The 22783-nt window shown below is 37.2% G+C and overlaps 2 protein-coding genes across 6 annotated transcripts in view; one reads left to right on the top strand and one right to left on the bottom strand.

Moving 5' to 3' along the window:
- LOC134846278 (histone-lysine N-methyltransferase, H3 lysine-79 specific-like) overlaps positions 1-22783 on the bottom strand; it is a 257501-nt gene that overhangs the window by 72959 nt on the left and 161759 nt on the right. The window lies entirely within an intron of this gene.
- LOC134845858 (ras-related C3 botulinum toxin substrate 1-like) lies at positions 5398-20030 on the top strand. 3 transcript variants are annotated; one of them, XM_063862959.1, is made up of 3 exons: positions 5398-6186; positions 6729-6915; positions 19450-20030. In XM_063862959.1, exons 2-3 carry the CDS (start codon positions 6756-6758, stop codon positions 19851-19853), a joined length of 564 nt encoding a protein of 187 aa, XP_063719029.1. In that variant the 5' UTR covers positions 5398-6186; positions 6729-6755; the 3' UTR covers positions 19854-20030. The 3 variants fall into 3 exon arrangements, with proteins under 3 accessions (XP_063719029.1, XP_063719028.1, XP_063719027.1); XM_063862958.1 differs by having other exon boundaries at positions 5398-6144; positions 19450-20029; XM_063862957.1 differs by having other exon boundaries at positions 5398-6168; positions 19450-20029.

Raw genomic sequence — 22783 nt, 5'->3', positions numbered from 1 at the left:
CGATTTGGATCGTATACCGGAAATGAGAGCTCCTTCACCTCCCTCACCACAAGGAAGTCTCTCAGTCTCGTCAAGGACAAGACCAATTCTTCAGGGTCCACATGCTGCTTCTCCGTCGCCCTCGTCACCAAGAAGCATAGATACTTTCCTGGTATTTGCGAAGCCACCGGAGGCAAGGCTGCAATACCTGCTATTCCTGGTCTTTGCTTCCAGAGGAATTCTATGTTTTTATTTTCTCTCTTAAAATCTGCTGCTAACTCTGTCCCAAAACTCATGTCCGCTGTAATCGCTATCGCACATGTCCTGTTTGTGAGTATAAAAGAGTATTATGCTACGCGAGTAATCATTTGGCAGGTTAAAATATGACTCTACGACTCTCCATAAGTCCGGTTCCGTAGGATCCTCGCCTGATTCTGCTTCTAGGTCACCTGTTTCTCTGGTTAATTTCAATTTTTTTATTAATAATTTTTCAGTGTGGGTAAGCCCTACCCCCACTCCCCAGTCCCAGCCGATCGCATACCGGATATTAAGTTGAGATTGGACGCATGAATGATTAATTGCCCTTCCTGGGCAGCCCAGGAATGATCATCCCTGTCGTTTTTTATGTACATCATGCTCTCAAAAAAAAAAACAATTAAAAAACAATTTTTAACTAATCGCCGCAGTATGAGCAACCAAACAGTTTCGAAACTACCTTTTTGAGCAATATCTCACAACTATACCAGATTATAGAGCGCTACTGACCCTCCCAAATTCGTCCCAAAAAGAAACAAAACATTTTCAGTAAAATAACGCAAGTATAGGATCGATTAAAACCCTACAAGCTTTAAGTCAAACACTTCCAAGTATCAAAAAAATTCATGGCTGATTACTTATTGTGTTTCCTCTCAGCAGAAGCACAGGAAACAAGTTATTACGATGCCAATTTTACAGTAGCAAAAGTTAATTTGATAATTAAAGCCTTAAACCCTGGTGACACATTGAAACCTATGGGCCAGATAGTCAAGCAATTTGCCAGCTGTTGAGGGCGTGCAATCAAGCAACTGATCACGCAATGTACTCATAACCAATAAAAATCTGAAAAATCTTGAATATGCAAATAGGCAGCCGGTATTGGCACAGTCGCATGCATCCGGCGGTGAGCCCACCACAAGCAATAAATTTGCATACCGAAAGAAATTTGCAAATACAGCCGAACCAAAAACAGACGCTATTCTCATCCTTCTACATCCAGTTGCTCATCGAATTTAATTACCCAAATTCCTATTTCTAAAATGTCAGCATTCAATTCACCAAAAAAAAACGGAAGCGGTTAGAAATTCAACTAAACATTTGTGAATAATTCAAACCAATCAGTGAATGTAAACCTCATTGTCGTACTCAACCGACTCTTAGGGTTAAGTCAACACCCTAGTTTCAGCTCAGACTCTGATCTCGAAATCATTCCCTCCGAAAAAAAAACTGCAGACAAAATCAAGCGCCTTCAAGAAGCTAAACACGATCATTTCCTTCTCCACCAGTTCCCGGTCCTCTCCCCTCCTCTTGTAAACAGTGGGAAATGGTTCTGCTCGATCGTCCCTACAGATTGCCGTGTGGTAAAGGAAAAATAAATCCCGAAAGTGTTCTATTTGAAACTCGTTGAGGCTAACCTCGAGAAGGATCCGATACTCGAGAAGGATCCGAGATGACATGAGGGAAAACAACCCACGGGCGAAGAAGGCAATTACCCTGCTAAGACAGTATTATGCGCAAGACTTCAACGACTTATCTGTACTAGAAAACTGTCTTTGGATAGACAGCCGGTTGGTGATCGCAAAAAACATGTTTAACTGAATACTTAGCAGGCTGCACGTCAGCCATCACGGGATGGACAAGATGATCGCGGCGGCGAAAAATGTATGGATCCTCTTAACGCATCGAAACTTATCAGCAACTGCAAATTCTGCAATAATGCCTGGAGGCAGGTAAAAATCTTAAGCCTGATATACCAGAAGGGAGATATAGGTAGTACCTATAAACCACAGGAATCGAATGATCTAGTACAAATAGATTTTGGGGCCCTGTCGACTCTATAAAAGTGCCAAAGAATTCGTTCTCGTAGCCGTCGACGCATTTGCACATTAACTATCGGCATATGAAAAAATTCAGGGTAAAAGACCACCGAGCTACAGGTATGGTCGAAAAAACCATCGCTTCAAAAAAAACTCGGGTTTTAACATACATACGGGAAGAGGGAAATCAGAAAATAAAAAACATGATCTTAAGAGTTTTAAACGCCTTACGTTTTGTACCACAAATCAAAACTAAATTAACACTGTTCCAGGCACACCATGCAAGAGAAGCCAACATTGTACTGCAAAATTTTACAAAAAACAGTCACTTAAAAATCTAGTCTGGAAGAATGAAAAATATCAAAAGTAAAAATGTTTAGATTAGGCAAGTAGACTAGCGAAAATCGAAACAAACTTGGACTAAGAAAAGAGGAATTACCTAGTCTAGAAGTGTCCGCAAAACAGAAAGTCACCTCCAGTACTGGACAAACTTGAATTTGCGGAAGTTGACGCACCAAATGCACCATCGTGGCTCAAACGGAACAAAAATAGTACCACTGTGGTGTACCAGAAGACCGGGATAACAGATTCAAACGACCAAGGAGGTAAGAGCGTCTAGCTTCCATAATTGAAAAATAATTTCACATACGGCACAATTGAATAAGGAATCCATACTAAGACGAAGCGATGTTTTTTTTGGATCGGAAGTCAAAGAGATATGCAAACAGAGGCGGTGGTGACCTAGGGTCCTAAGTCAACTAGCACCGCAAGTCCGAGTTCAAAAATCATAATTTCAGACGGGACGAGAGAGCTGGAGGACAAATCGGCGGCTATTGAAACCAGTCTACCAACAGTTGACCTGAAAAAAACGGTCGAAGCCGGAGACGGAGGAGAGATCAAGAAAAATACGGCGAGTTGTGGATACAAGTAGCGACGCGAACAGCAATGATGAAGACGAGAGCAAACGTAACAGTGCGACAAGCCAGAAGAAGACAGTAACCGAGAACAAAGCGGGCGACGAGCAAAAGTAAGAAGGCCGAAACAACCGAATCTTCGGGAAACGAGCAAGCGGTAGTATCAGGTAATCAAGGGTTGAACAAGGAACAACCGGGGAACCTATTCGAGGATCGATAAGGCAGCAGAAAGGAGCTATCAAAGTGGATGGCGTGATGGTAAACAGTCTTGTCGAAATAAATTAACCGCAAAGGAAAATTCTAAAAGAGCCCAGGGAGAGACCCGGCAGCTGAAGCCAAAAATTTCAATTCAAAATATTGCAAGGCGGATAAACTTTTTTAAATAATATACAAGTGCATCAATGTTACATACAATTACCGTTTATAGTACCGAACAGTGTTTTGTTTGGTATTTATAAAATCTATCTGAGGATCTAACATTTATTGTGGTTGTCCCAATGACATAGGGCAAGCTTAGTTCCGTTATGTTAATTCTTTGGATCCGTCTGGGGACCTGATAATTTGACCTTGTGAACTCTATCTTGTCTTGCGTTGGCTAAAACAAAGAGTAAGATTAAGGTAATTGAGTGATACAGTTGTTTTATAAATGAACATAATTAATACCTTTCGTGTTTTCACACCAACATCAACCCCAGATAAAAGCCATTATAACCGATTATAAACGAAAATAATGGATTAAAATGATATGATATTTTCTGAGATTTTAATCCGTATTTAATTGGTCATAATCAAGTTTGTTTGAAATTCAGTAAAAAATCAATAAAATCGGTTACTATCTATGAAACTTCGGTGCGCGGATGACTCGAAAATCTACTGTATGTTTCTTTTTTTTATGGCTTAAAGTGTATTTTTATAGGTTATGACGAACAGGGTAATTTTTTTGAAATTTTGACTACCTCAAAGAAAACTCGTAAAGTGGAATTTTTGGCAGCACGCTAAAATGTTTCAGAGTTCAGATTCACAAAAGTATTCAGAGAAGCACCCGCATCCAGTTTCAAGCGTAAAAAATCAATTATAATATGATTTTAGTACCAGTCTTACAAAAATTGAGAAAAAATTGATCAAAATCAATTTTTAATGGATTGTAATCTCTCTTTTTGAAATCAAATCTAATCAGTTGTAATTCATTGTAACCAATTCTGATCGATTATTTTTACCCGAATTTATTATTCATTCGTTTTGCAGAAAAATCTATTACAATCGATTATAATTGCTAATATCCCTTTTGTTTGCCCATGTTGTTTTCAACCTTTTACCTGGATGGCTTAATTTTTAGCTTTTCGTAGACAAGGGTTAATGTGAAGAACGCAAAATTTGACTTAACAGTTTTCAAATCAATTCGAATTTATAACGGTTTTTTTCTTTTCTTCTTGATTATAGCTGTTTCATGATGCACATTTAAAGTTTTCCAATCAATTCAAATTTAAAAGGTTTTTTTCCCCCAATTTAGTTGTTTTGTGATGCATATTTTAAGCTTCTTACCCACCGAAACATCAGCAAATTGATTTAGTTTTATGATTGATTCCTAAGATTTATTTTTCATCTACCGCGGGAGTCTTTCAACTAATATGAAAGGAACTCTATGAAACTTTTGTTTCGTGGTAAAACTTTGTTTTCAGGTGAACCAAAGAGTGACATGACAACTCACTTTTAAAGATTTGTGACACAAAAAAGGATTATAATCTATTATAATAGATTATAATTGATTATAAGAGATTATAAGAGATTTTCGGAAAAATTATAATCAATTATAATTGATTATAATTTAATATAATGTCAAGAAAAATGTTATTTTTATAATGGATTATAAATTGTTTAAACTTCTAAGTTTGGCGCTTATATTTAATTATAGTTTTGATAAAAGTTCAATTAGAATTGTAATATAATCGATTAAATTCTCTTTTTACTGAGTGCGGGCAGATTCAGAACAGTACGTGTGTACGTAGGTAAGGCTTTTGCATCTCAAACTGATTTTGTTGGGCGCTACCCATGATGATAGTACAGATTTTCAACTATGTGAAATCACCATATAAAAATGTTTTTGTCTAATGCGCAGTTTTGGATCAGTCTATCAAAAAATATGAAAAAATTTAATAATTTTCAATTTTTTTAACAGATACACAAAACAATCAATTTTTGGTCGGTTTGTCTGCATAGTTTGTCTGCAATTATTTTGTTATGTGACAAAAGTTAGCTAATAATAAAGAAGGCCGGCCGCCGATTTTCTATTTTGGTTTGCGGACTTTTTTGCTAGACAGCTTTTCTTTTTCTTTATGTGTAACATTATAGAAAGAAATGTACACTATTTGCACCATTTAGCGACGATTTGGTTCTAAAACGTTTTTCGCGTTTTGTATTTTCGTTATATTTTCAAAGTCCTATCTCAACTTGTTCAGAGTAGAATTTAATCAATGCAAACATCTAGATAAAAAATCAATGATATTAATTCAAAGGTGCATATCATAATCATAACTACCATTACTTAACGAAAGTCATTCAATTCATTTCAGCTATTATTAGTTGGTTTATCGGCCGTGTAAATTCACAACAAAAGTCATTACTGTTTTTGAAGAACAAAAACTAATAATCCGATAGCTCGGTTCGAGTTCTTCATACATTACAAAGTGTTTGTCATTCTTTCGAAACATTTTTTAATAGACACCTTTCGAAAGTATTGCCACTTAGCAGACTCCGTTTGCTGTGTATACTGAAACCATATCACAACCCTGATCAAACTTCAGCTACATTTTGATTTATTTGATGCAAATAAAGCGCTTTTTGTATGGTTATAACTACAAACCAAATTTCTATTATCTAACACCAATAAATCACCGCGACACTTAGTCTGAAACGTTGCTGAAATTCCGGAAAATTTGATCCTGTTCTGTCGTGTTCCTCATCATTATTCGGTTGTAATTTATTTTTTGCCAGAGATTTTACTTTTAATTACCGCAACCGCCACCGTCGTCTCTAATACTTTGCAGAAAACATCTCAAAATTATCTCACTTTTGGAACCTTAATTTTTAATTTCATATAACACAAATATAATTCAATTATCTTTTAATTCAATTTGTTCATTTGCCGTTTCTGCAGTTCAATTTGATTGGTGTTATTATTGGTTGGGTCATCTTTGTTATAACAAGTACAATTGTGATAGAGGGTGGGATCCCATATCACAGTAATGCAGAGAGTTAAAACAACCTGCTCGACCGTTTTCAAAATACTTTTTCTCAAATAAGATGACATGCACTTGACTTTCTAGATTTGATTTGATCTGCTCAGTCACTGAAACACTAAATTCTTCAGAAAAAATAAAATGTTGAAAACATGTCAATATATTTTACATGGTGGTATATAAACCAGCCGAAGTATAAACCAGCCGAAGTATAAACCAGCCGAAGTATCAACCAGCCGAAGTATAAACCAGCCGAAGTATAAACCAGCCGAAACTACGTAAGTGTTATGTAATAGTAATTTAGTTTTGTAACAATGATTTAACAGTTACGAAAGTTATGCAAATTTCATTTATATGATGTAATTTTTCGGCTGGTTTTTATACTCGCTTTTTCGGCTGGTTTTTATACTCGCTTTTTCGGCTGGTTTATACTTCGGCTGTTTTTTTACTCGGCTGTTTTTTAACTCATTTTACAAAAGGGACCCTGCATTTGGTCGGTGCTCCTCTATCGCAATTGTATACCCTAGTTGAGGATAAACGCGAAAGCAGTAGTGATGAGAGCGATCAAGATAGTGGTTGTGGGGGATGGAGCGGTGGGTAAGACTGCCCTGCTGGTTAGGTACACTGAGAACATCTTCTCCTCAGATTACATCCCCACCGTGTCCGACCACTACGCCAGGAATACCCAGCTCGACGGACAGCTCACCAGCATGCGTAAGAACTCTCATTCTTGCTAGTTGGGTCCCGAAAAACTATGACAGATGCTTCACGGCAGGGTCGGTTATGGGGGTGGGGGATGTTAACTTGATCCGAAACTTCAGTCGACCAAGCAGGCGCGGATCTAGGAATTTCTCGAGGGGCGCGGCAGATTTTCAAAAAAAAGTTGAAAATTTTGCCAACCTTTTTCTTTTTTTTAGGTCGACCAAATTGATTCTCTGAGCTCTCCCAAACCTTTATAAAGACCGTAATTTGACCAAATTTTCTGCGGGGCAGTCAAATTTTTGAAAAAATTTTGCGCTCCCCGCGCTCCCCGCTCAAAATTAGTATAGATTGGCGCCAAAGGCACCTTTAGAAAAACTTTAAGTTCAGTCAGCCAAAAATGGATATCTCAAAATAGTACAAAGGGGGAACCCTTGAAGTCGGCAGACGTTCTCCCCCCCCCCCCCGCCCCCTCTAAATCCGCTATTGCGACCAAGGTCGAATACGGTCAACAGATTCGATACATAAACTGACAATAACAATAGGGTAAAATATAAGGTATAAAAATATATATAAGGTATAATATAAAAACTTTTTGTAACTCTTAGATGTTTTGCGCCACAAAAATGCTGCCAAAAAACCTCAAAATGGGCCACCTTTTGGTTCATCGGAAAAATAAATGTTCAATACAAAAAAGAAACTTCATAAAAAGGGGCGGATCAAGGATTTTCTCAAGGGGTAATTTTCAAAAAAATTTCGAAATTCTTTATCGACCAAATTGATTTTCTGAGCCCTCCCAAATCAATGTAAATAATCCATTTTGACCAAAGTTTCTGCGCCGCGGGCAAGTTTTTGAAAAAACGAGCCAAAACAGGCGTTTTTTGGCACTTTTTGAAAAATATTGACCAAAACATCGCGTTTTTTCTGCGCGCGCTCCACCCGCAAAAATTAGTATATATTGGCGCCGAAGGCGCCTTTAGAAAAGTTTTAGGGTACCTCAAGAAAAATAGATATCTGAAAATAGTACAGAGGGGGGACCCTTTGGGTCGGCAGGGGGTCGAATCCCCCCCCCCATAATCTGCTACTGTTCATGAAGGTTTTTTGGATGGGCTCATAGTATGGGTTAAAAAGGCTCATCTAATTAAATCATCAGTCTGAAATAATTTTCTCACAACTTGATCCAAAAATATTATTTGTTAAGACATTAGAAAAATTATCGATTTCAACAAATTGCTATTAAAACCATTTTCCAGACAGTTCTCAGTAAGCTCAGATGACTACCAAAAGCGTAAACTAAAAGAACTCAGATGCAAGGTTGACGATATTGATAAAACTCAAACAGGAAAAATCAAAGTCGAAATGGTTGAGACAAGTTGACAAGGTCGCGCAAAGCCGACTAAAGTCAACCAGCGTTGACTGCAAGTGTTCGGCCATCAAAATTGACAATAGACATCTTTCGAATCACAAAGCCCAGAACGGACACGACATTTGATACATAATTCAACCACCTCTACCCAGAACTAATTGAACACCCTGATGCAAGTTGGCTCATCTCTTTTTAAATTTATTTTAAGCTGCTTGTTAGATAGATCAAAGTAGCATTTAGTTCAAAATCTGGCGCACGATAGGAGTTTTTAACTGATGTTTCGAGCGACTCGACTCAAATGGTTTTGCCTTGGCTATCTTTTCACCATCTCAATCAAAGTAAAATTGCGCTCGACTGTGTTCGACTTATTTGTTTTTATTTGCCGACCAACCCGCACTGACAAAATTGGTTTAGGATCAATTTTAGTATGAAAAAAGTATGTAGATTTAATTGAGATCAATTTTAGTATAAAAAAAGTACGAAGATTATATAGAAAAGGCTAAAACTGATTTGAATCAATTTTAAACTGATTTAAATTGATCTTAAATCCAAGCTGCAAAAATCGATCCAAATCAATTTTAAATCAATTCAAATCCATTTTCTTCAGACTTACTTTTTTAATCTTTTAGGAGGATTGAAACGGATTTACTTTATATCAATTTAAGTCTATTTTTCTCATTCGAGTTTCACCAGTTTCGAGTTTGTGTTGCATTTTAGCGCCTACCATTTTTCAGTTTACATTCATAGCGTATGATAGCATAATAAAAAATTTCAATAGTTTTAAAAATATCGATGACATTTTATGACTTTCTAGCATATTTTGATCTCAAAATCTGGCTTAATGTGACCCAATTCTTTGTTTTTTACTTAGGCTTTTGTCCAAAATCTGATTTAGGATGATGATTTTCGTTAGTTGTGTTGTATATTTCCAACCAAATTTTGATTTATACTGACCATTTTCATGATTTGTTACTTAAGTTTTTGCCCAATATCTGATAAGCAATGATAAATTTTGATGGTTTTGGTGCAAATATGTGGCTAAATTTTAGTTTGTTTTGTTCTTTTTCTTAATTTGTTATTTCGATTTTTGTCAATAATGAGTTTTACCATTGCACATTGATGGTCTCAAAATTTGAATTTTTTGGACCAATTTCTTGAAACCTATAACATCTAGCACGTGTGTTTTATTTAGAAAAACAGTAATAAAATGATTCAAAAACGCAATTTTGTAAAAATATTTTTTGACAGCAAAAACTTATTCTCGGACTTTTCTCTAAGATCATTTTTGAAAACTGATAATCTGATTATCATCAATCAAAAAAATGAAACTTCTATGTTTTTTTTTGCTCAGGACGATTAGTTTTTAGTATCAGTTTTAGTATGATCAGTTTTAGATCAGAGCTAGGATCAGTTTTAGTATGAAAAAACCATGTAGATTTGATTGAGATCAATTTTAGTATAAAAAAGTACGAAGATTATATAGAAAAGGCTAAAATTGATTTGAATCAATTGTAAATCGATTTAAATTGATCTTAAATCCAAGATACAAAATGAGATCCAAATCATTTTTCAATCAATTCAAATCCATTTTCTTCAGACTTACTTTTTTGTATCTTTTAGGAGGATTGAAACGGATTTACATTAAATCAATTTAAGTATATTTTTCTCATTCGAGTTTCACCCATTTCGAGTTTGTGTTGCGTTTTAGCGCATACCATTTTTCAGTTTACATCCATAGCGTATGATAGCAAAATAAAAAATTTAAATAGTTTTTAAAATATCGATGATAATTTATGATTTTCTAGCATATTTTGATCTCAAAATCTGGCTTATTGTAACCCACTTCTTTGTTTTTTACTTAGGCTTTTGTCCAAAATCTGATTTAGGATGATGACTTTCTATAGTTTTGTTGTATATTTTCAACTCACATTTCGATTTATATTGACCATTTTTATGATTTGGTAGTTAAGTTTTTGCCCAATATCTGAATAGCAATGATAAATTTTGATGGTTTTGGTGCAATTATAAGGCTAAATTTTAGTTTATTTTGTTCTTTTTCTTAATTTGTTATTTCGATTTTTGTCAATAATGAGTTATACCATTGCACCTTGATGGTCTCGAAATTTGAATTTTTTGGACCAAATTTTTGAAACATATAACATCTAGCACGTGTGTTTTATTTAGAAAAACAATAATAAAATGATTCAAAAACGCATTTTGGATTAAGTTATTTTTTGACAGCAAAAACTTATTCTCGGACTTTTCTCTAAGATCATTTTTGAAAACTGATTATCTGATTATCATCAATCAAAAAAATGAAACTTTTTATGTTTTTTTTGCTCAGGACGATTAGTTTTTTCAGATATTATGAAAATTTCCGTCAAAGGCATTTATGATACTCTAAGGAACTCTGAGTTGTGTAGACTAACAAGTTAACCAAATGTTTGTTTCAAGTAGTTCACAGAATTGAGTTTTCTTAGTTCACAGGAAGAGTTAGCTGCCGAGTTACGCTCTATCATAGCAAAACTCTGCCAACTACAATTGGCTGCAAGGTTAGATCTCATTCGACTTTGGCCCGATCATATATTGTTTCTTAAATAATAATAATGGCATCAAGGTTACTGCCTATGCAGTACACCACTCACCTGATTACGGGAAAATTTTAGCTTCTATACTAGGTAAAGTTTTAATGATCATTGAAGTTTATATCTGAGTTTTTGAAATCAATTTACAGCTTGCGTCGTCATAAATCGATGCAATCTCTATCGGCCAAATTGGGTTCCAGTTTACATCCGGATCTAAGGTTCTGTATCCGAATTATCTTCGGGAAAGATGGCGCTTCATTAGAGTTAGCCTTGATTTGATCGGTCGGTTGTCTCTGTGCTTGAAACTGATTAGCATCATTCTATAGTTTGTTAACGCCTCCTTTAAGCGGCTTTCGTGTATCTGTGCTATTTCTGAGTCTCTGGATGCTTCCTTGATTGAATGCTTGATCGGTCCCCGAATTGCGATGTTTCTTTGTTTTTGGTTGGGTGTGCACCTCTCCTAACTTTGCTCTCCTCTTTCTTTTCGGTTTTCTTCACTCTTATTTCAACCGTCTTTTTCTGGACCTCTCTCCGTAGCAGTTGGTCTGTCACTACTTCCCACTCCTCCGTAGCCAAATTGTCAATCTGGAACATATCGAGGATGTCTTCCGGTCGCCTCTTCGAATCTATTTTCTCACAACTTGATCCAAAAAAGATAATTGTTAAGAAATTAGAAAAATTATCGATTTCAACAAATTGCTATTAAAACCGTTTTCCAGACAGTTCTCAGTAAGCTCAGATGACTACCAAAAGCGTAAACTAAAAGAACTAAGATGCAAGATTGACGAGATGGATAAAAGTCAAACTCCCGGGTCCATTTTTTCACTCAGGGGTGCAGTTTTAGATTCGCGAACCTTATCCTCGCTATATCTTCAGAGACCAATGCATCCTTCTTAGATGCTTGTGTAGCTTTGTTTCGTCTCAACTTCTGTGTCGTCACGTTTCTCTATTTTCTTAATTGCGACCTGTTCCTGTGTTTTCGGGGTTAGGGATTCTGGTTCCCGGTTGTTTGGTTTGGCTCATTTTACGGCCATGCTTAAGCCTCCCTCGAGCTTGCCTCCTTTGATGTGATATATGATGAGTTTTCCTGGAACATTCTTTTATACTAGTTCTTTATTCTCGTCCTTGTTCTGTACACCTTCGTTTTCTTCTTCGTCGCTGTCCTCCGTTCTCGAGAGTTCAAGACTCAAAAGCTTGCTTTTGGGCTCTGTCGGTGTTCTTTTGCTGCATCTTTGTTGTGCTTCGTGTCTCGTGTGTTTTCCTTTTGTATCTGTTGCCCCCGACTTCTCTGGTTTCTCCTCTGGTAGTGTCTCTTTTCCTGAAGATTGCCCCTCCGGCTGTCTTTATCGTCGAGGTTGATTCATACATAACATTGCCTTTCAGATGGTTTGTTATTGCCTTACCGCCTTTCTGTCGTCGTACTTTCTGAGGATGGTCTTGCTCGAGCTTGTGCAGCGGTCATCTTTTTTGTCCTCGATGAAACTTTTTTCCAGGAATACTTTCGTTCTTTCCTGAGCTCTGGATTTGTCAGGCTGTGAGATCGACTAGCTTTTTTGGACAACCTTCACTTTCTCTTGTGATTGATCTCTGCTGTTTCAGTTGAGAGGCCGTCAATGCCAATGGTAACAGAAGTTCCTTATCTAAATGATCAGAGTTTTCATAAGTCTATCCTTAAATACTTTAAATTGTCTCTCGGTAGCCTGCCAAAGTGCCCGTCGAACGGTGATATTTGGAAAATTTTCTGTTTAATCAATCTTAAGTCTCTGAGGATTGTGCTTAGGCTGAATTTTGTCGATTTTGTGTCTTCATCCAGAATGGAATTTTCCAGCAACCGCACCCCCTAATGTCACCCACCGGGCAAAGTTTTTGTTCCATGTTCATTTCCGCGAAAAATCGTTTCATAGCATTTCCCTTAAACCCATACAATTGATCGGTCCTAATCGATTCAAGTAATCCGTGTGTGTCGTTATACGATTCGAAATTTTACTGTTTTCCACCCGTAGATTTAATCATTTTTAATAAGCGGAACTTCGAAAATCAATCTATGGCTACTAAGATGCATACATTATTCCCTTCATAGTTGTCTATTGGCCCTGCGTAATCTAGTTGTTGTTCTTGGCCACATTCGGTCAAATGAGCTGAAGGTAGCTATACTTTATTTAATGTTCTTACCGTATCGTGTACAGCTACGGCACTCCTCTGCCAGATTGATACTACATTATGCATATATGGCCACCAGAGGTAGTCCGACACATTCAGCACGGCTTCCTGTCCCGGTTGCCGTCTGTGAATACGTTTTATTACCGCGGGTCTCAAAGCGACTGGCACTGCTAGTCTAATGTCGACCAGAATACAGTCGTCCACAACGGACTTTTAATTCCAAAGCGGGTTTTTGTAGGGCCCCACCAACTCGAAGCATTGTCTGTCTCCTCTATCGATCACTTGTCTCATTCTGTCCAGCCAGACATCCTCCGAAGTGATTTCCGCGAATAGATTCTTATCAATCTTGAGAGTTGTGAAAAACCCTAATCTCCTAGTGTTTTGCACAGCGTGTGTGCATCTTTACTTGAGATTTTCCTACAATTCGGATTGGATCCACTAGCTGCACATCGTATTCACTCTTTTTATTCATTGTCCAATTTACCTCGATTTTGGACCCCTTGAATTCCTCGATTGGTTCTTCCAAACAGTTTTGATCGTCGTTTTGGGCTTCTTTCATGATTGCTTCTAGATCGCTAGTCTCCGTCGGTCTTTATCCAATTTCTTTTTCCATTAATTGTCAGAAGGAGAACAGGTGTTGTTCCGGTATAGAGTCTTTGGGTAGGACCAACCATTTTACTGGGGGTGTCGATCTTGATCCTGTTTCTTTTTATCTGAGAACAAATATTTTCTCCTACTTCCTCTAACTACTTTTCTGGTCCGTTGAAATGTCTCTCTCCTTGACGTCCTCCTCCGATGACTCGTCTAGCTTTTTTTTCTCTCATTCGGTGTTTTCAACTTCGGGTCTGACAAATCCTCGTCTTTTTCATCTCTCCACCATCTCTCGTCGCTGTTCCAAATTCTCTCGTCGCTGTGTCGTTTCTTTTTCTTTTTTTCTGAATTTCTTGTCAACTGCTCTGTCCGATCGATATTTGTATACTCATTTTGACAAGAGTTAACATTATAACGTTTTGACGGTCGCAAACCAAAGTAGCTTACGTTCCGACAAGCTTCGGCCAATTTGGAACATTTTGGTTGCTCTAGCAACCGAGAGATGACATGTTTTGCCTTCCCTTCAATTTCAAACGTCTAGGTATTTTCAAAATTTTTTGTGTTCCGTTTGAGCGGATTTTTCTCATTCAGCCTACTGCTTAAGCAGTTGAGTGCTGAATGAAACGATTCTATGGCTGTTACTTCGATTTTCTCATTTAATTCCGATCGAGGTCATATGTCCCCATTTGGCTCTCTGGATAGATAGTCAACTATCCCCAAATCATTCCAGGGAGTCTACTTTACTTTGAACTACTCTATTTTGATACGGCAAAAGTCGGTCAACCCACCGGGCTCATCTAGATGGAGATGTCTTATTTTACCTTTTAATTTCCAGGGCCATTTTGAAAGTCTTATGATCTGTTGCTATGATGAATTTTGTACCTGAAAGGTAAGGTTTATATCTATCTACTGCTCGATCTACAGCAAGTAATTCAACTTCATCAAGAGAACATTTTTTCTGGGGGGTTAAAGTATCTTGAAGCAACTGAAATTGTATCTTTGCTTCTTCATCAGTTTTTTGTTCTAAAGTAGCCCCAGCCTACTATGACTGTCATTGCATTTAATTCCAACTTCACGCTTAGAGTCATAGTGATTTACATTTGAGATGTTTGCCACGGCAATTTCAATTTTTTCGAACTTTTGCTCTTTTTTTGTCCGTTGAAAATTTTCACCGGTACTTTGTCCTTTTTTAGTTTTCTTTTTCTGATTTTCTTCTTTTAACAAACGTCGCAGTTTTTCTGCCAGGCTACATGATTTTTCAAGGTGTCTTGTCAAACATAAAATTGTTTCAACTTTTCAAATTATTATGGTTTTCCAACCTTCAGACTGCCCCGTAACAGTTGTCTGCTTAGGTCACATATGAAGTTTAGAGAAATAGGCCCTATAACCATTGGCTCAAGGGTCAGAGACAGTACCTCTAGTGTTTTTGCACCTCAATCTGTCGGAGCCAATTCCGTTCGCTCAAGACATGGGACTTCATGATCGTGTTACAGCTTAAAGCTTACTACCAAAATACCCTCACTTTTAAATTAAGAAAGTTCCCATGGCTAGGTTTATAAAGACCTAAAACACGCAAAAGCCGTTAAAAACAGGGTTGGATACTCTAGTTTACCATTAGTTTTGATTGTACAGTGGACATTCGATCCATTTTAGGTTGATCAACCTAAAACCCGCCTTATCTGAACATGACTGTTTAAATTACATTCAAAGAATTAAATTCAACACTCACAGGTTGACAAGACTGTAGAATCAAGTAAATAATGTAACTAAAGTAATTCTAGAAGTTTGAGGAAACAATTAGTTTAAGCTCAAGTAGTTTTATTCTCTGGACCATTGGTCAGCTTCACTCGTCGACCTGCCCAATGAAGGTTCTCTTTTGCCCAGCGCTGACACTCTCGTAGAAATTCACGGCGTTTTTTGTCGGGAACAAGAAAACTATACTTCGATGGGTTATTTCAGTAAAATTGCAAAAAAATTTTTCACTCTAGAAGAATTTTGTGTCAATTTTCCCGGAATTATAACTCGAATCTTCTGATTTCATTGACCTCCTATTTCAATTGCTGCGACAAATTTGAGCATGACATGGCCAATTCGAAATGTTCAAAATTACCTTTTCCTGAAAATCAAGATAACACTTCAGAATATGACAGACTGGCACACTCGCTTAGTAGAACGTCAAACTTAGATAGCTCTCTGGGTGCTGCATTCTGCATTGTGCACACTCCAAACCCTCCTTGTAAATGCAACCCTAGTATGCATCGTGTCTATCTTTCGGTTATGACTGAATGAGCCCAGCCGGTTGATCGTAAATCTGTCTTCAAGGCTGCAGCCTAATTATGAGATATTTCTGGTAATCCACAATTTATGCTCGCAGGTTAAGTTTTTCGGCCGGCATGAATTTTGGTCGACTGGATTTATCCAGTAATTGTTTTACCGTCGCCCAATTTAGGACCGGTACTGGTCTGCCAATATTCACTACCATGTGAATTGACTGTTGCTTTCAATGGCTTTACCTGGTTTGTTTTTGAGTCTTTCCTTATGTCTATCTTTTTCACGGCGATGTTTTGTTTTTCTAATTATGTTTGATTGTTTCTGTTTTCGATTCGTCACTACTGATTTACTGCCATTCGTCTTGTATCGACTTTTTTTCGAATTCGTCACAGTCTTCGAAGTGGTCTGCCAGATTGCATTCTGTTTCTGAGATCTCTGATGATTGCTCAGCCACTTCGTTAATTTGTTGGAACGACACATTTTTGCGAAATTGTTCACTTTTCCACACTTTTTACATGATTTCCCCATTACCGAACAGTTTTTCAAATGTCCTTCCACAAAAGGTCCTCCACGCCTGTTAGATGGATTCTGTTCTCAGTTGTATCTCGCGTTACGGTTGTTATTTTTTTTTGTTTGAACTTTTTCTTTGAACCAATGTTCTTAGTGTTTTTGACCGTCATTACTGGTTTTTGTTTTATCTTAAGTGTTGGGTTCATCGACGACAATGAAACTGCCCCTGCAATCAATGAATTGATTCTTGAAAAGCTGAGGTCGTCTGTTTGCTGTGCTTAATTATTATTACACTTTTGAGTTCCTCTTCCGGTGATAATATATCCACCGTCAGCGTGTCGTGTAAACTTGCATATCTCTTTTTTGAGATAACAAGATCTCTTACCAATTCATACTCAAACGTTCCTAATTCTGACTTGGCTGCTTGTGCAGTTAATGTTGCGTGGAACGCTTCAAAGGTTTCTCCTTGTTGTTGAGTTCTGTTGAATAGTTAAGCTCTTTACTTATTGGAATGCAAGTTATGCCATTTCAATGATGTCTTCGAATGTTCATAATGATTTTTCCACATGCGGGTTTTTCTGCAGGAATCTTTTATTTCCTTCCTTCTAAACGCAAGGAATGGACGTGAAACTAGTCATTTTTGCACCTCGAAGTAAAAGACGTTGTGGCCGACCTTTCGGCATCCAGCTTGCTTTTCTTCATTTTCCTGAACACTTTTTTCTAACACTAATCAATTGCGATGCTCTCTTGCTGCTACTGCTGCAGTCGCATCCTCTCCGGTTCTTGGTGATTTGTCTTTTTGCAGGCTCTTCCACCGCGTCTTTTCGATCTTCCAGTAGCAATTCCAGGTTAACATTTTCTTTATCTGTTACAGCCATCAGAAATTGTTCTAGCCAAATTTTGATTTGCCGGGGCGGGTCTGGAATTGCAGTCGTCCAAAATACTGCTATTCCCAAATGTGTTCGATTATCCTGGGTAAGGAATCCTGCTGGATGCGCCATTTGATACTCTAAAGAATTCTGAGTTGTGTAGATTAACAAGTTTACTAAATGTTTAATTCAGAAAGTTCACAGAACTGTATTTTCTTCATAGAGAGTTAGCTGGCGAGTTACGCTCTAGCATAACAGAACTCTGCCAAGCACGATTGGCTGCAAGGTTCATCCTCATTCGTCGTTAACCTGGTCAAATTATATAATAACACTCAAAAAGCATTACTAGCATCAAGGTAACAAACCACAATTATTCATCCACTTTCATCAAAAGTTTGACCAATTTTCGCTCCAACTCGTTTTTGATTGTTATGGGAAATTGAATTTTGGATTCATTATTACAATTTTTTCGTGGCAATAAGTAGTGTGTTTTTTTTCTACATTAAAATATATTGAATAAATTGGACTAATTCTTAAACGTTTCTTTTTTCAAAGTAACTATCACGTTTGTGGCGTAAGTTATTCATTGTTCAAACATTGTTCAAACTAAAGTTATTCATTGTTCAAACTCAAAATGCCATCAGAAGAATTGAGTCGAGTGTGAATGGTTCAAATGGTGATCTATTTTAGATTCGGGTTCCCGTAAAACACTTTTTTGACAGTTTTTTAACTAATGATGCGAAGGGGCAGAAGACGTATCACAAAGATACATCAAAAGTTCTAAGAAATAATCGTATAATGAAAAGAACTTTTTACGGCCCATTTTACCCTCCCTGCCAATAATTGTTGTGGTGTTGCCTTAAATATAGTGCGCCCATTGAGTAAAAGTTCCAATCAGAACAAAATGAAAAAGGCGACATGCTGACCTAAGGCCAATAGGCTTACAGGGCCAAATACGAGAATCGTTGATGTCGGAAGAACCAAATACCATTATACTTTTTTAACCAAAATCTGGAAAAAGCTGAAAAATTAGTGTTTCTTCGGTAACTCTTTACACTTTAATATCACGTCATTTAAAACCATGTCATTCAACTCTTAAACCATTTCACTCCAGAAAAATATAGGATTCCTTTTTGTCTGACTTTCATCAAATTTAGTCCTCGAGTCAAGAAGTTTCATTTTTTACTTTTGGGGTTGAGGTTGAATCAAACGTTAAAGAAGTAAAAGCTTTCAGATATTGTACAAGAGCATGATAAAGCCCCTTTATACAAGAGCATTATTGTATAAAAGCTTTCAGATATGTTAAGCATGATATCTCTGATACTGGCTCAAAATGTTTAAGAAATTACCCATTTTTCAGCCTTTGTAGTTCCGTTTGAGTTTACTGATATTTGGTTTGAGCCTTTTTACCCATCGGGAATATTGACAGGGTTATTACTGTTCAAAACTTAAGAGCATTAAAGTTGCGGGTATTTGATTGGTTTGAAATCACAAGCATAATTTTTGAATAAAGTTTCTTTTGGATTAAATTGCGTTAAGTAACATAGACATGGTGTTAAATTTTCGTGATTTTCAAGTTGTAATGGTAGTTAATTATGAAATTATTTGGGGTTAAAATGGTGGGAACCCGGAAATTTATTCAGTTTTGGATAACTTAACCTACGTGTTGTTTGGTCGAAAGTTTATGCAAATTCGGTATTTAAGTCGACAATTCTCCTGAAAAAAGGACCAATGCGCGCAAATTTTAAACCAATCAACGTAAGTTAAATTATCCAAAACTGACTGATTTTCAGCTTAATTTTTTCAAACTTCTGATCACTGAATTATAATCGGTTAATATAATTTTTGGGCGTTCGGGTTTTCTGGCATCAACCATTCTTCATATTTTGGAGAAAATTAGTCTTGCGCTTTTAGTAAGCATGTTACTATTTTTACAATTTAATATTTGGGTCTTTTCACGTAAACGGCCCACAGTTTTGTCAGCAGCACCGCATGAATAATTTAACCCCGCGAGATTCGCAGTTCGTTTTGACAATTTTGTGATTTCAACCAATCAAAAGCGCGCGCATTTTTTATATGTTTTCATTTTTCTAGAATAAGAAAACTGGGCCGTTTAAGAAAAAATACCCAAATGTTGCAAGTTATGTTGCTAAAAGGAGTCTTGCTGCCCACTACATTTCCATCACTATTATTTAAGAGTTGTGGGACACCCCGGGTCAAGACGATTATGACCGAATGAGGCCAATGCTTTACCAGGGCGCAGAGGCATTCGTGCTTTGCTTCTCGGCTAGGAGTCGCGTATCTTTCGACAACGCGCATACCAAGTGGATCGGAGAAATACGACACAACTGTCCCAACGTTCCAGTGATCCTAGTCGCGACAAAGATAGATCTGCGGCGACATGAGTTGTTGGAACCCGCCATCTCAAAAAAGGAAGGGGAGGAGTTGAGTGTGAGAATCGGGGCTTACAAGTACCTGGAGAGCTCTTCACAAACAGGGGAGGGGGTCAACGAAGTCTTTAATGAGGCAGCGCGCGCACACTTCTCTCCCCAAATGAATAAAGTACGGAAAGGGAAAAAGCATAAGTGCATCGTATTGTAGCTTATCAATGAAAAAAATCATGTAATCATGTAATTAATACAAACTTGAAAAGATTTAGTTTGTTCATAATTTTGTAAAAAAACTACCTAGCTTCAGTCTGTAAAAAAATGGATATTAGATACGATATTTTTGAAAACTTGTTGAAGTGTTTCCAGAAAGTTACCGAGTCAGTCGGCGAATTCTCACAAGCAGTTATAAAGTCAGAGTTCTCAACAGCCAGTTGCGGATTTAGGGGGGGAGGGGGGGGGGGGGGGAGGGCTGATGCTTCTTCCCCGCATTGGAGTTCCATGAATGAAAATCGATTATTAGTGAGTTTCCTTGTCAGTGTTCACAAAAGTGAAAACAAATCGATTATAATCAATCAAAAATGGATTATAATATTACTGTTTTTCGAGGCAACAAAATCCTTTTTTCATCCATTATAATCGATTTATTTTCACTTTTGTGGACACTGACATAACGTGTTCAGGTGGGGGATAGGTTCAGGTTGGTTTTGTTCAGGTGGGAGTTGCTCTTAAGGTGGGGGGTGAGTTCAGGTGAGGGGGGGGGCTTATGTGGGTTCAGGTGAGGTTGGGGGGTTGTTTAGGCGGGGGATGTTCAGGTGGTGAGGGGGGGGGGGGGGGGTGTTCAGGTGGGGGGTTCAGTCGGGGGAGGGGAGCAAAGGGGCAAACGTTAGGGGGGTTGAAGGGGGCAAAGGGGCAAATGTTGGGGGGGGGGGGAAGAGCTCAACGGAATCTTTTTGCAATTTGAGTTTAGGTTTTGAAACGGATTAGGCCAGGCAGTACACTCGCTTTGCAAAGTTTCCGCATCACTCACTTGATAAATGCTGAAATTCTTGCAAAATTTTGCACGACGCGCGAAACGAAAATTAGGTGGAAACAAAATCCATTTTAATGTGATTTCCTACTTATTATAAAATCCTTTATAAAGGACTCAAAATGAATTATAATTCTTCTTTTTGTTTTGGCGAGAAAAATGGATTTAAATCCATTTTCAATCCAATTTTGTTGTCTGAATGTAACATGGGAATCGATTATATTTACAACATTATAGACCACGAAAATCCATTAAAATCGATTTGTTTTCACTTTTCTTAAATGCGGGTCCCGCTTCACCGATTCAACCCCCTGGCTACCCAAAGATTCCCTCCTTTGGAACTATTTTAAGACGCTTTTTGGCCTGTTTTTTTTTGACAAAATTCGCATGTGGCGCAAAAGTTGTGGCCAAAACACGGTCTTTTTTTGCTTTGAAAGTGCTAATCAAAATCCTAAATCAGCCCATGTCTTTAGCCATTTTCTAACACTCAGGGCTTTCGAACATTACCCGATTGGAACCAGGCTAGCCGTTGCTTCGCCAGTATCAGCTTTTTAATAAGAAAAAGTGATCAAAAGTTTTCTTTTAAATGCACTAGTTTCGTTATCGGCGCTATTATATACATCCCCAGTTTTAAAGGAGGAGCGCGCCAAGAAAACAAAATTTTTTGGTCTACTAGATTCCGATAAGTGCCTAAAAACAATTTTTTTCCGGTTTTTTCACTTACCCGGTTTTGTCCAAATATGGTTTTTATAGTGTTCGGGGAGGGGAGCGTTCGGAAAATTAATTTAGTCGACCATAAAAAAAGGTCAACAAAACTTTGAAATTTTTTTGAAAATCTGAAATCCGGCCCCCTCCTTCGAGAAAATTCTAGATCCTACCCTGCAGTAAATTAATGCTAGAAAATTGAATCTTCATTCTGCATTTTTGAAGTGGTTAACCATTTGTATTTTGAGATATAGTTTTTTATGATGTTTTCTTGAAGATTTATAACATGTGAGAAAAGCTGCCATTTTTTCTTTCATTTTTTCAGCCACTTTCAATAAGAGTGTTAGATGAAAATCAATAAATGGCATTGTCAAACCTTTTTAGGAGATGCTAACATACTTGCAAAATATTCAAGGACTTTTTTGATTTAGAATTTGATTCGAAATATTTTTTGTTTCTTTTCTGATCGTTTTATGAGTTGTGATCACATTTTGAGAACCTGAGACATGCCAAACTCAATTGTGGGTCTGCTCATATCAGTGCGAATCCCCAAATATTCCAGCTGCCTTTTAAGGTCCATGGAGTAGTGTTCGCGTTAATGACACATCAAATTTTCAAAAATAAAACAGAAAAAAACTTCAATTTTTTTTCAAAATTTTATAAAAACTATCCCCCACACACAACTTAAAGCAAAAAGTGATAAACTTCACTTGTATCAAAAAAACTAATGAACAAAATCAGATGCCTTAATTGTATTTTGAACGACTTCTACGACGGCTTAAATATCCATTTACGCGATAATAACATTCCGGAAATCAAAGCCTTCCTTTAAACCCCCAAAAGCTTACAAAGGTAAACATAACTTCTTTAAACGCCCATAGCCCCAGGAAATAAGATCTCATGTAAAGTAACTTTTTGAGTTTGAGCTCAGGACAACAATTTACTTCGGTTCTGTAATACAAATGCTATCAGAAAAAAAACTAGTTAAAAGTTCGAAGTTTGTCTAGAAAAAAAGCAAACCGAGCACAATTATTCCGTCAATTCCTTCGAAAGTCAAAACAATGAGACTGCTCGTATCAGAGCAAATCCCTAGTGTTCCATTCTCGTTTAAGTGATCCAAAATAGTTTTTGGCAACTGAAATATTCACAAACTATGAATTTTAGGCTGATAACATTTTAGGCGGGAATTATAAAAGACCATTATCTGATTGTTTAAGCTCAATTGGTAACGCCATTGTGGTTCGTCATTCTTTTTTTTCCAGCAATAAATATAAAAACGACTCGTGGTTGTTTAAAATAGTTGTAGATGTCGGAGCTGATCAAGAGGAGTGATGCTTGGAGACTCGCCATGCATTAAGTTAAGCTAGAGCATTCCGGTCTCCAAGCTATGTATAAAGATAAAAGTTCCA

This window comes from Symsagittifera roscoffensis, chromosome 5 (genome assembly GCF_963678635.1).
Source record: "Symsagittifera roscoffensis chromosome 5, txSymRosc1.1, whole genome shotgun sequence".
NCBI lineage: Eukaryota > Metazoa > Xenacoelomorpha > Acoela > Convolutidae > Symsagittifera > Symsagittifera roscoffensis.
This window is presented reverse-complemented; position numbering and strand designations above follow the sequence as displayed.

Excerpts from the sequence above, each read along its gene's own strand:
- LOC134845858 (XM_063862959.1), top strand. The coding sequence starts at position 6,756 with ATGAGAGCGATCAAGATAGTGGTTGTGGGGGATGGAGCGGTGGGTAAG. Across the intron at positions 6,916-19,449 it reads CGGACAGCTCACCAGCATGC|AGTTGTGGGACACCCCGGGT; the intron begins GTAAGAACTCTC and ends CTATTATTTAAG.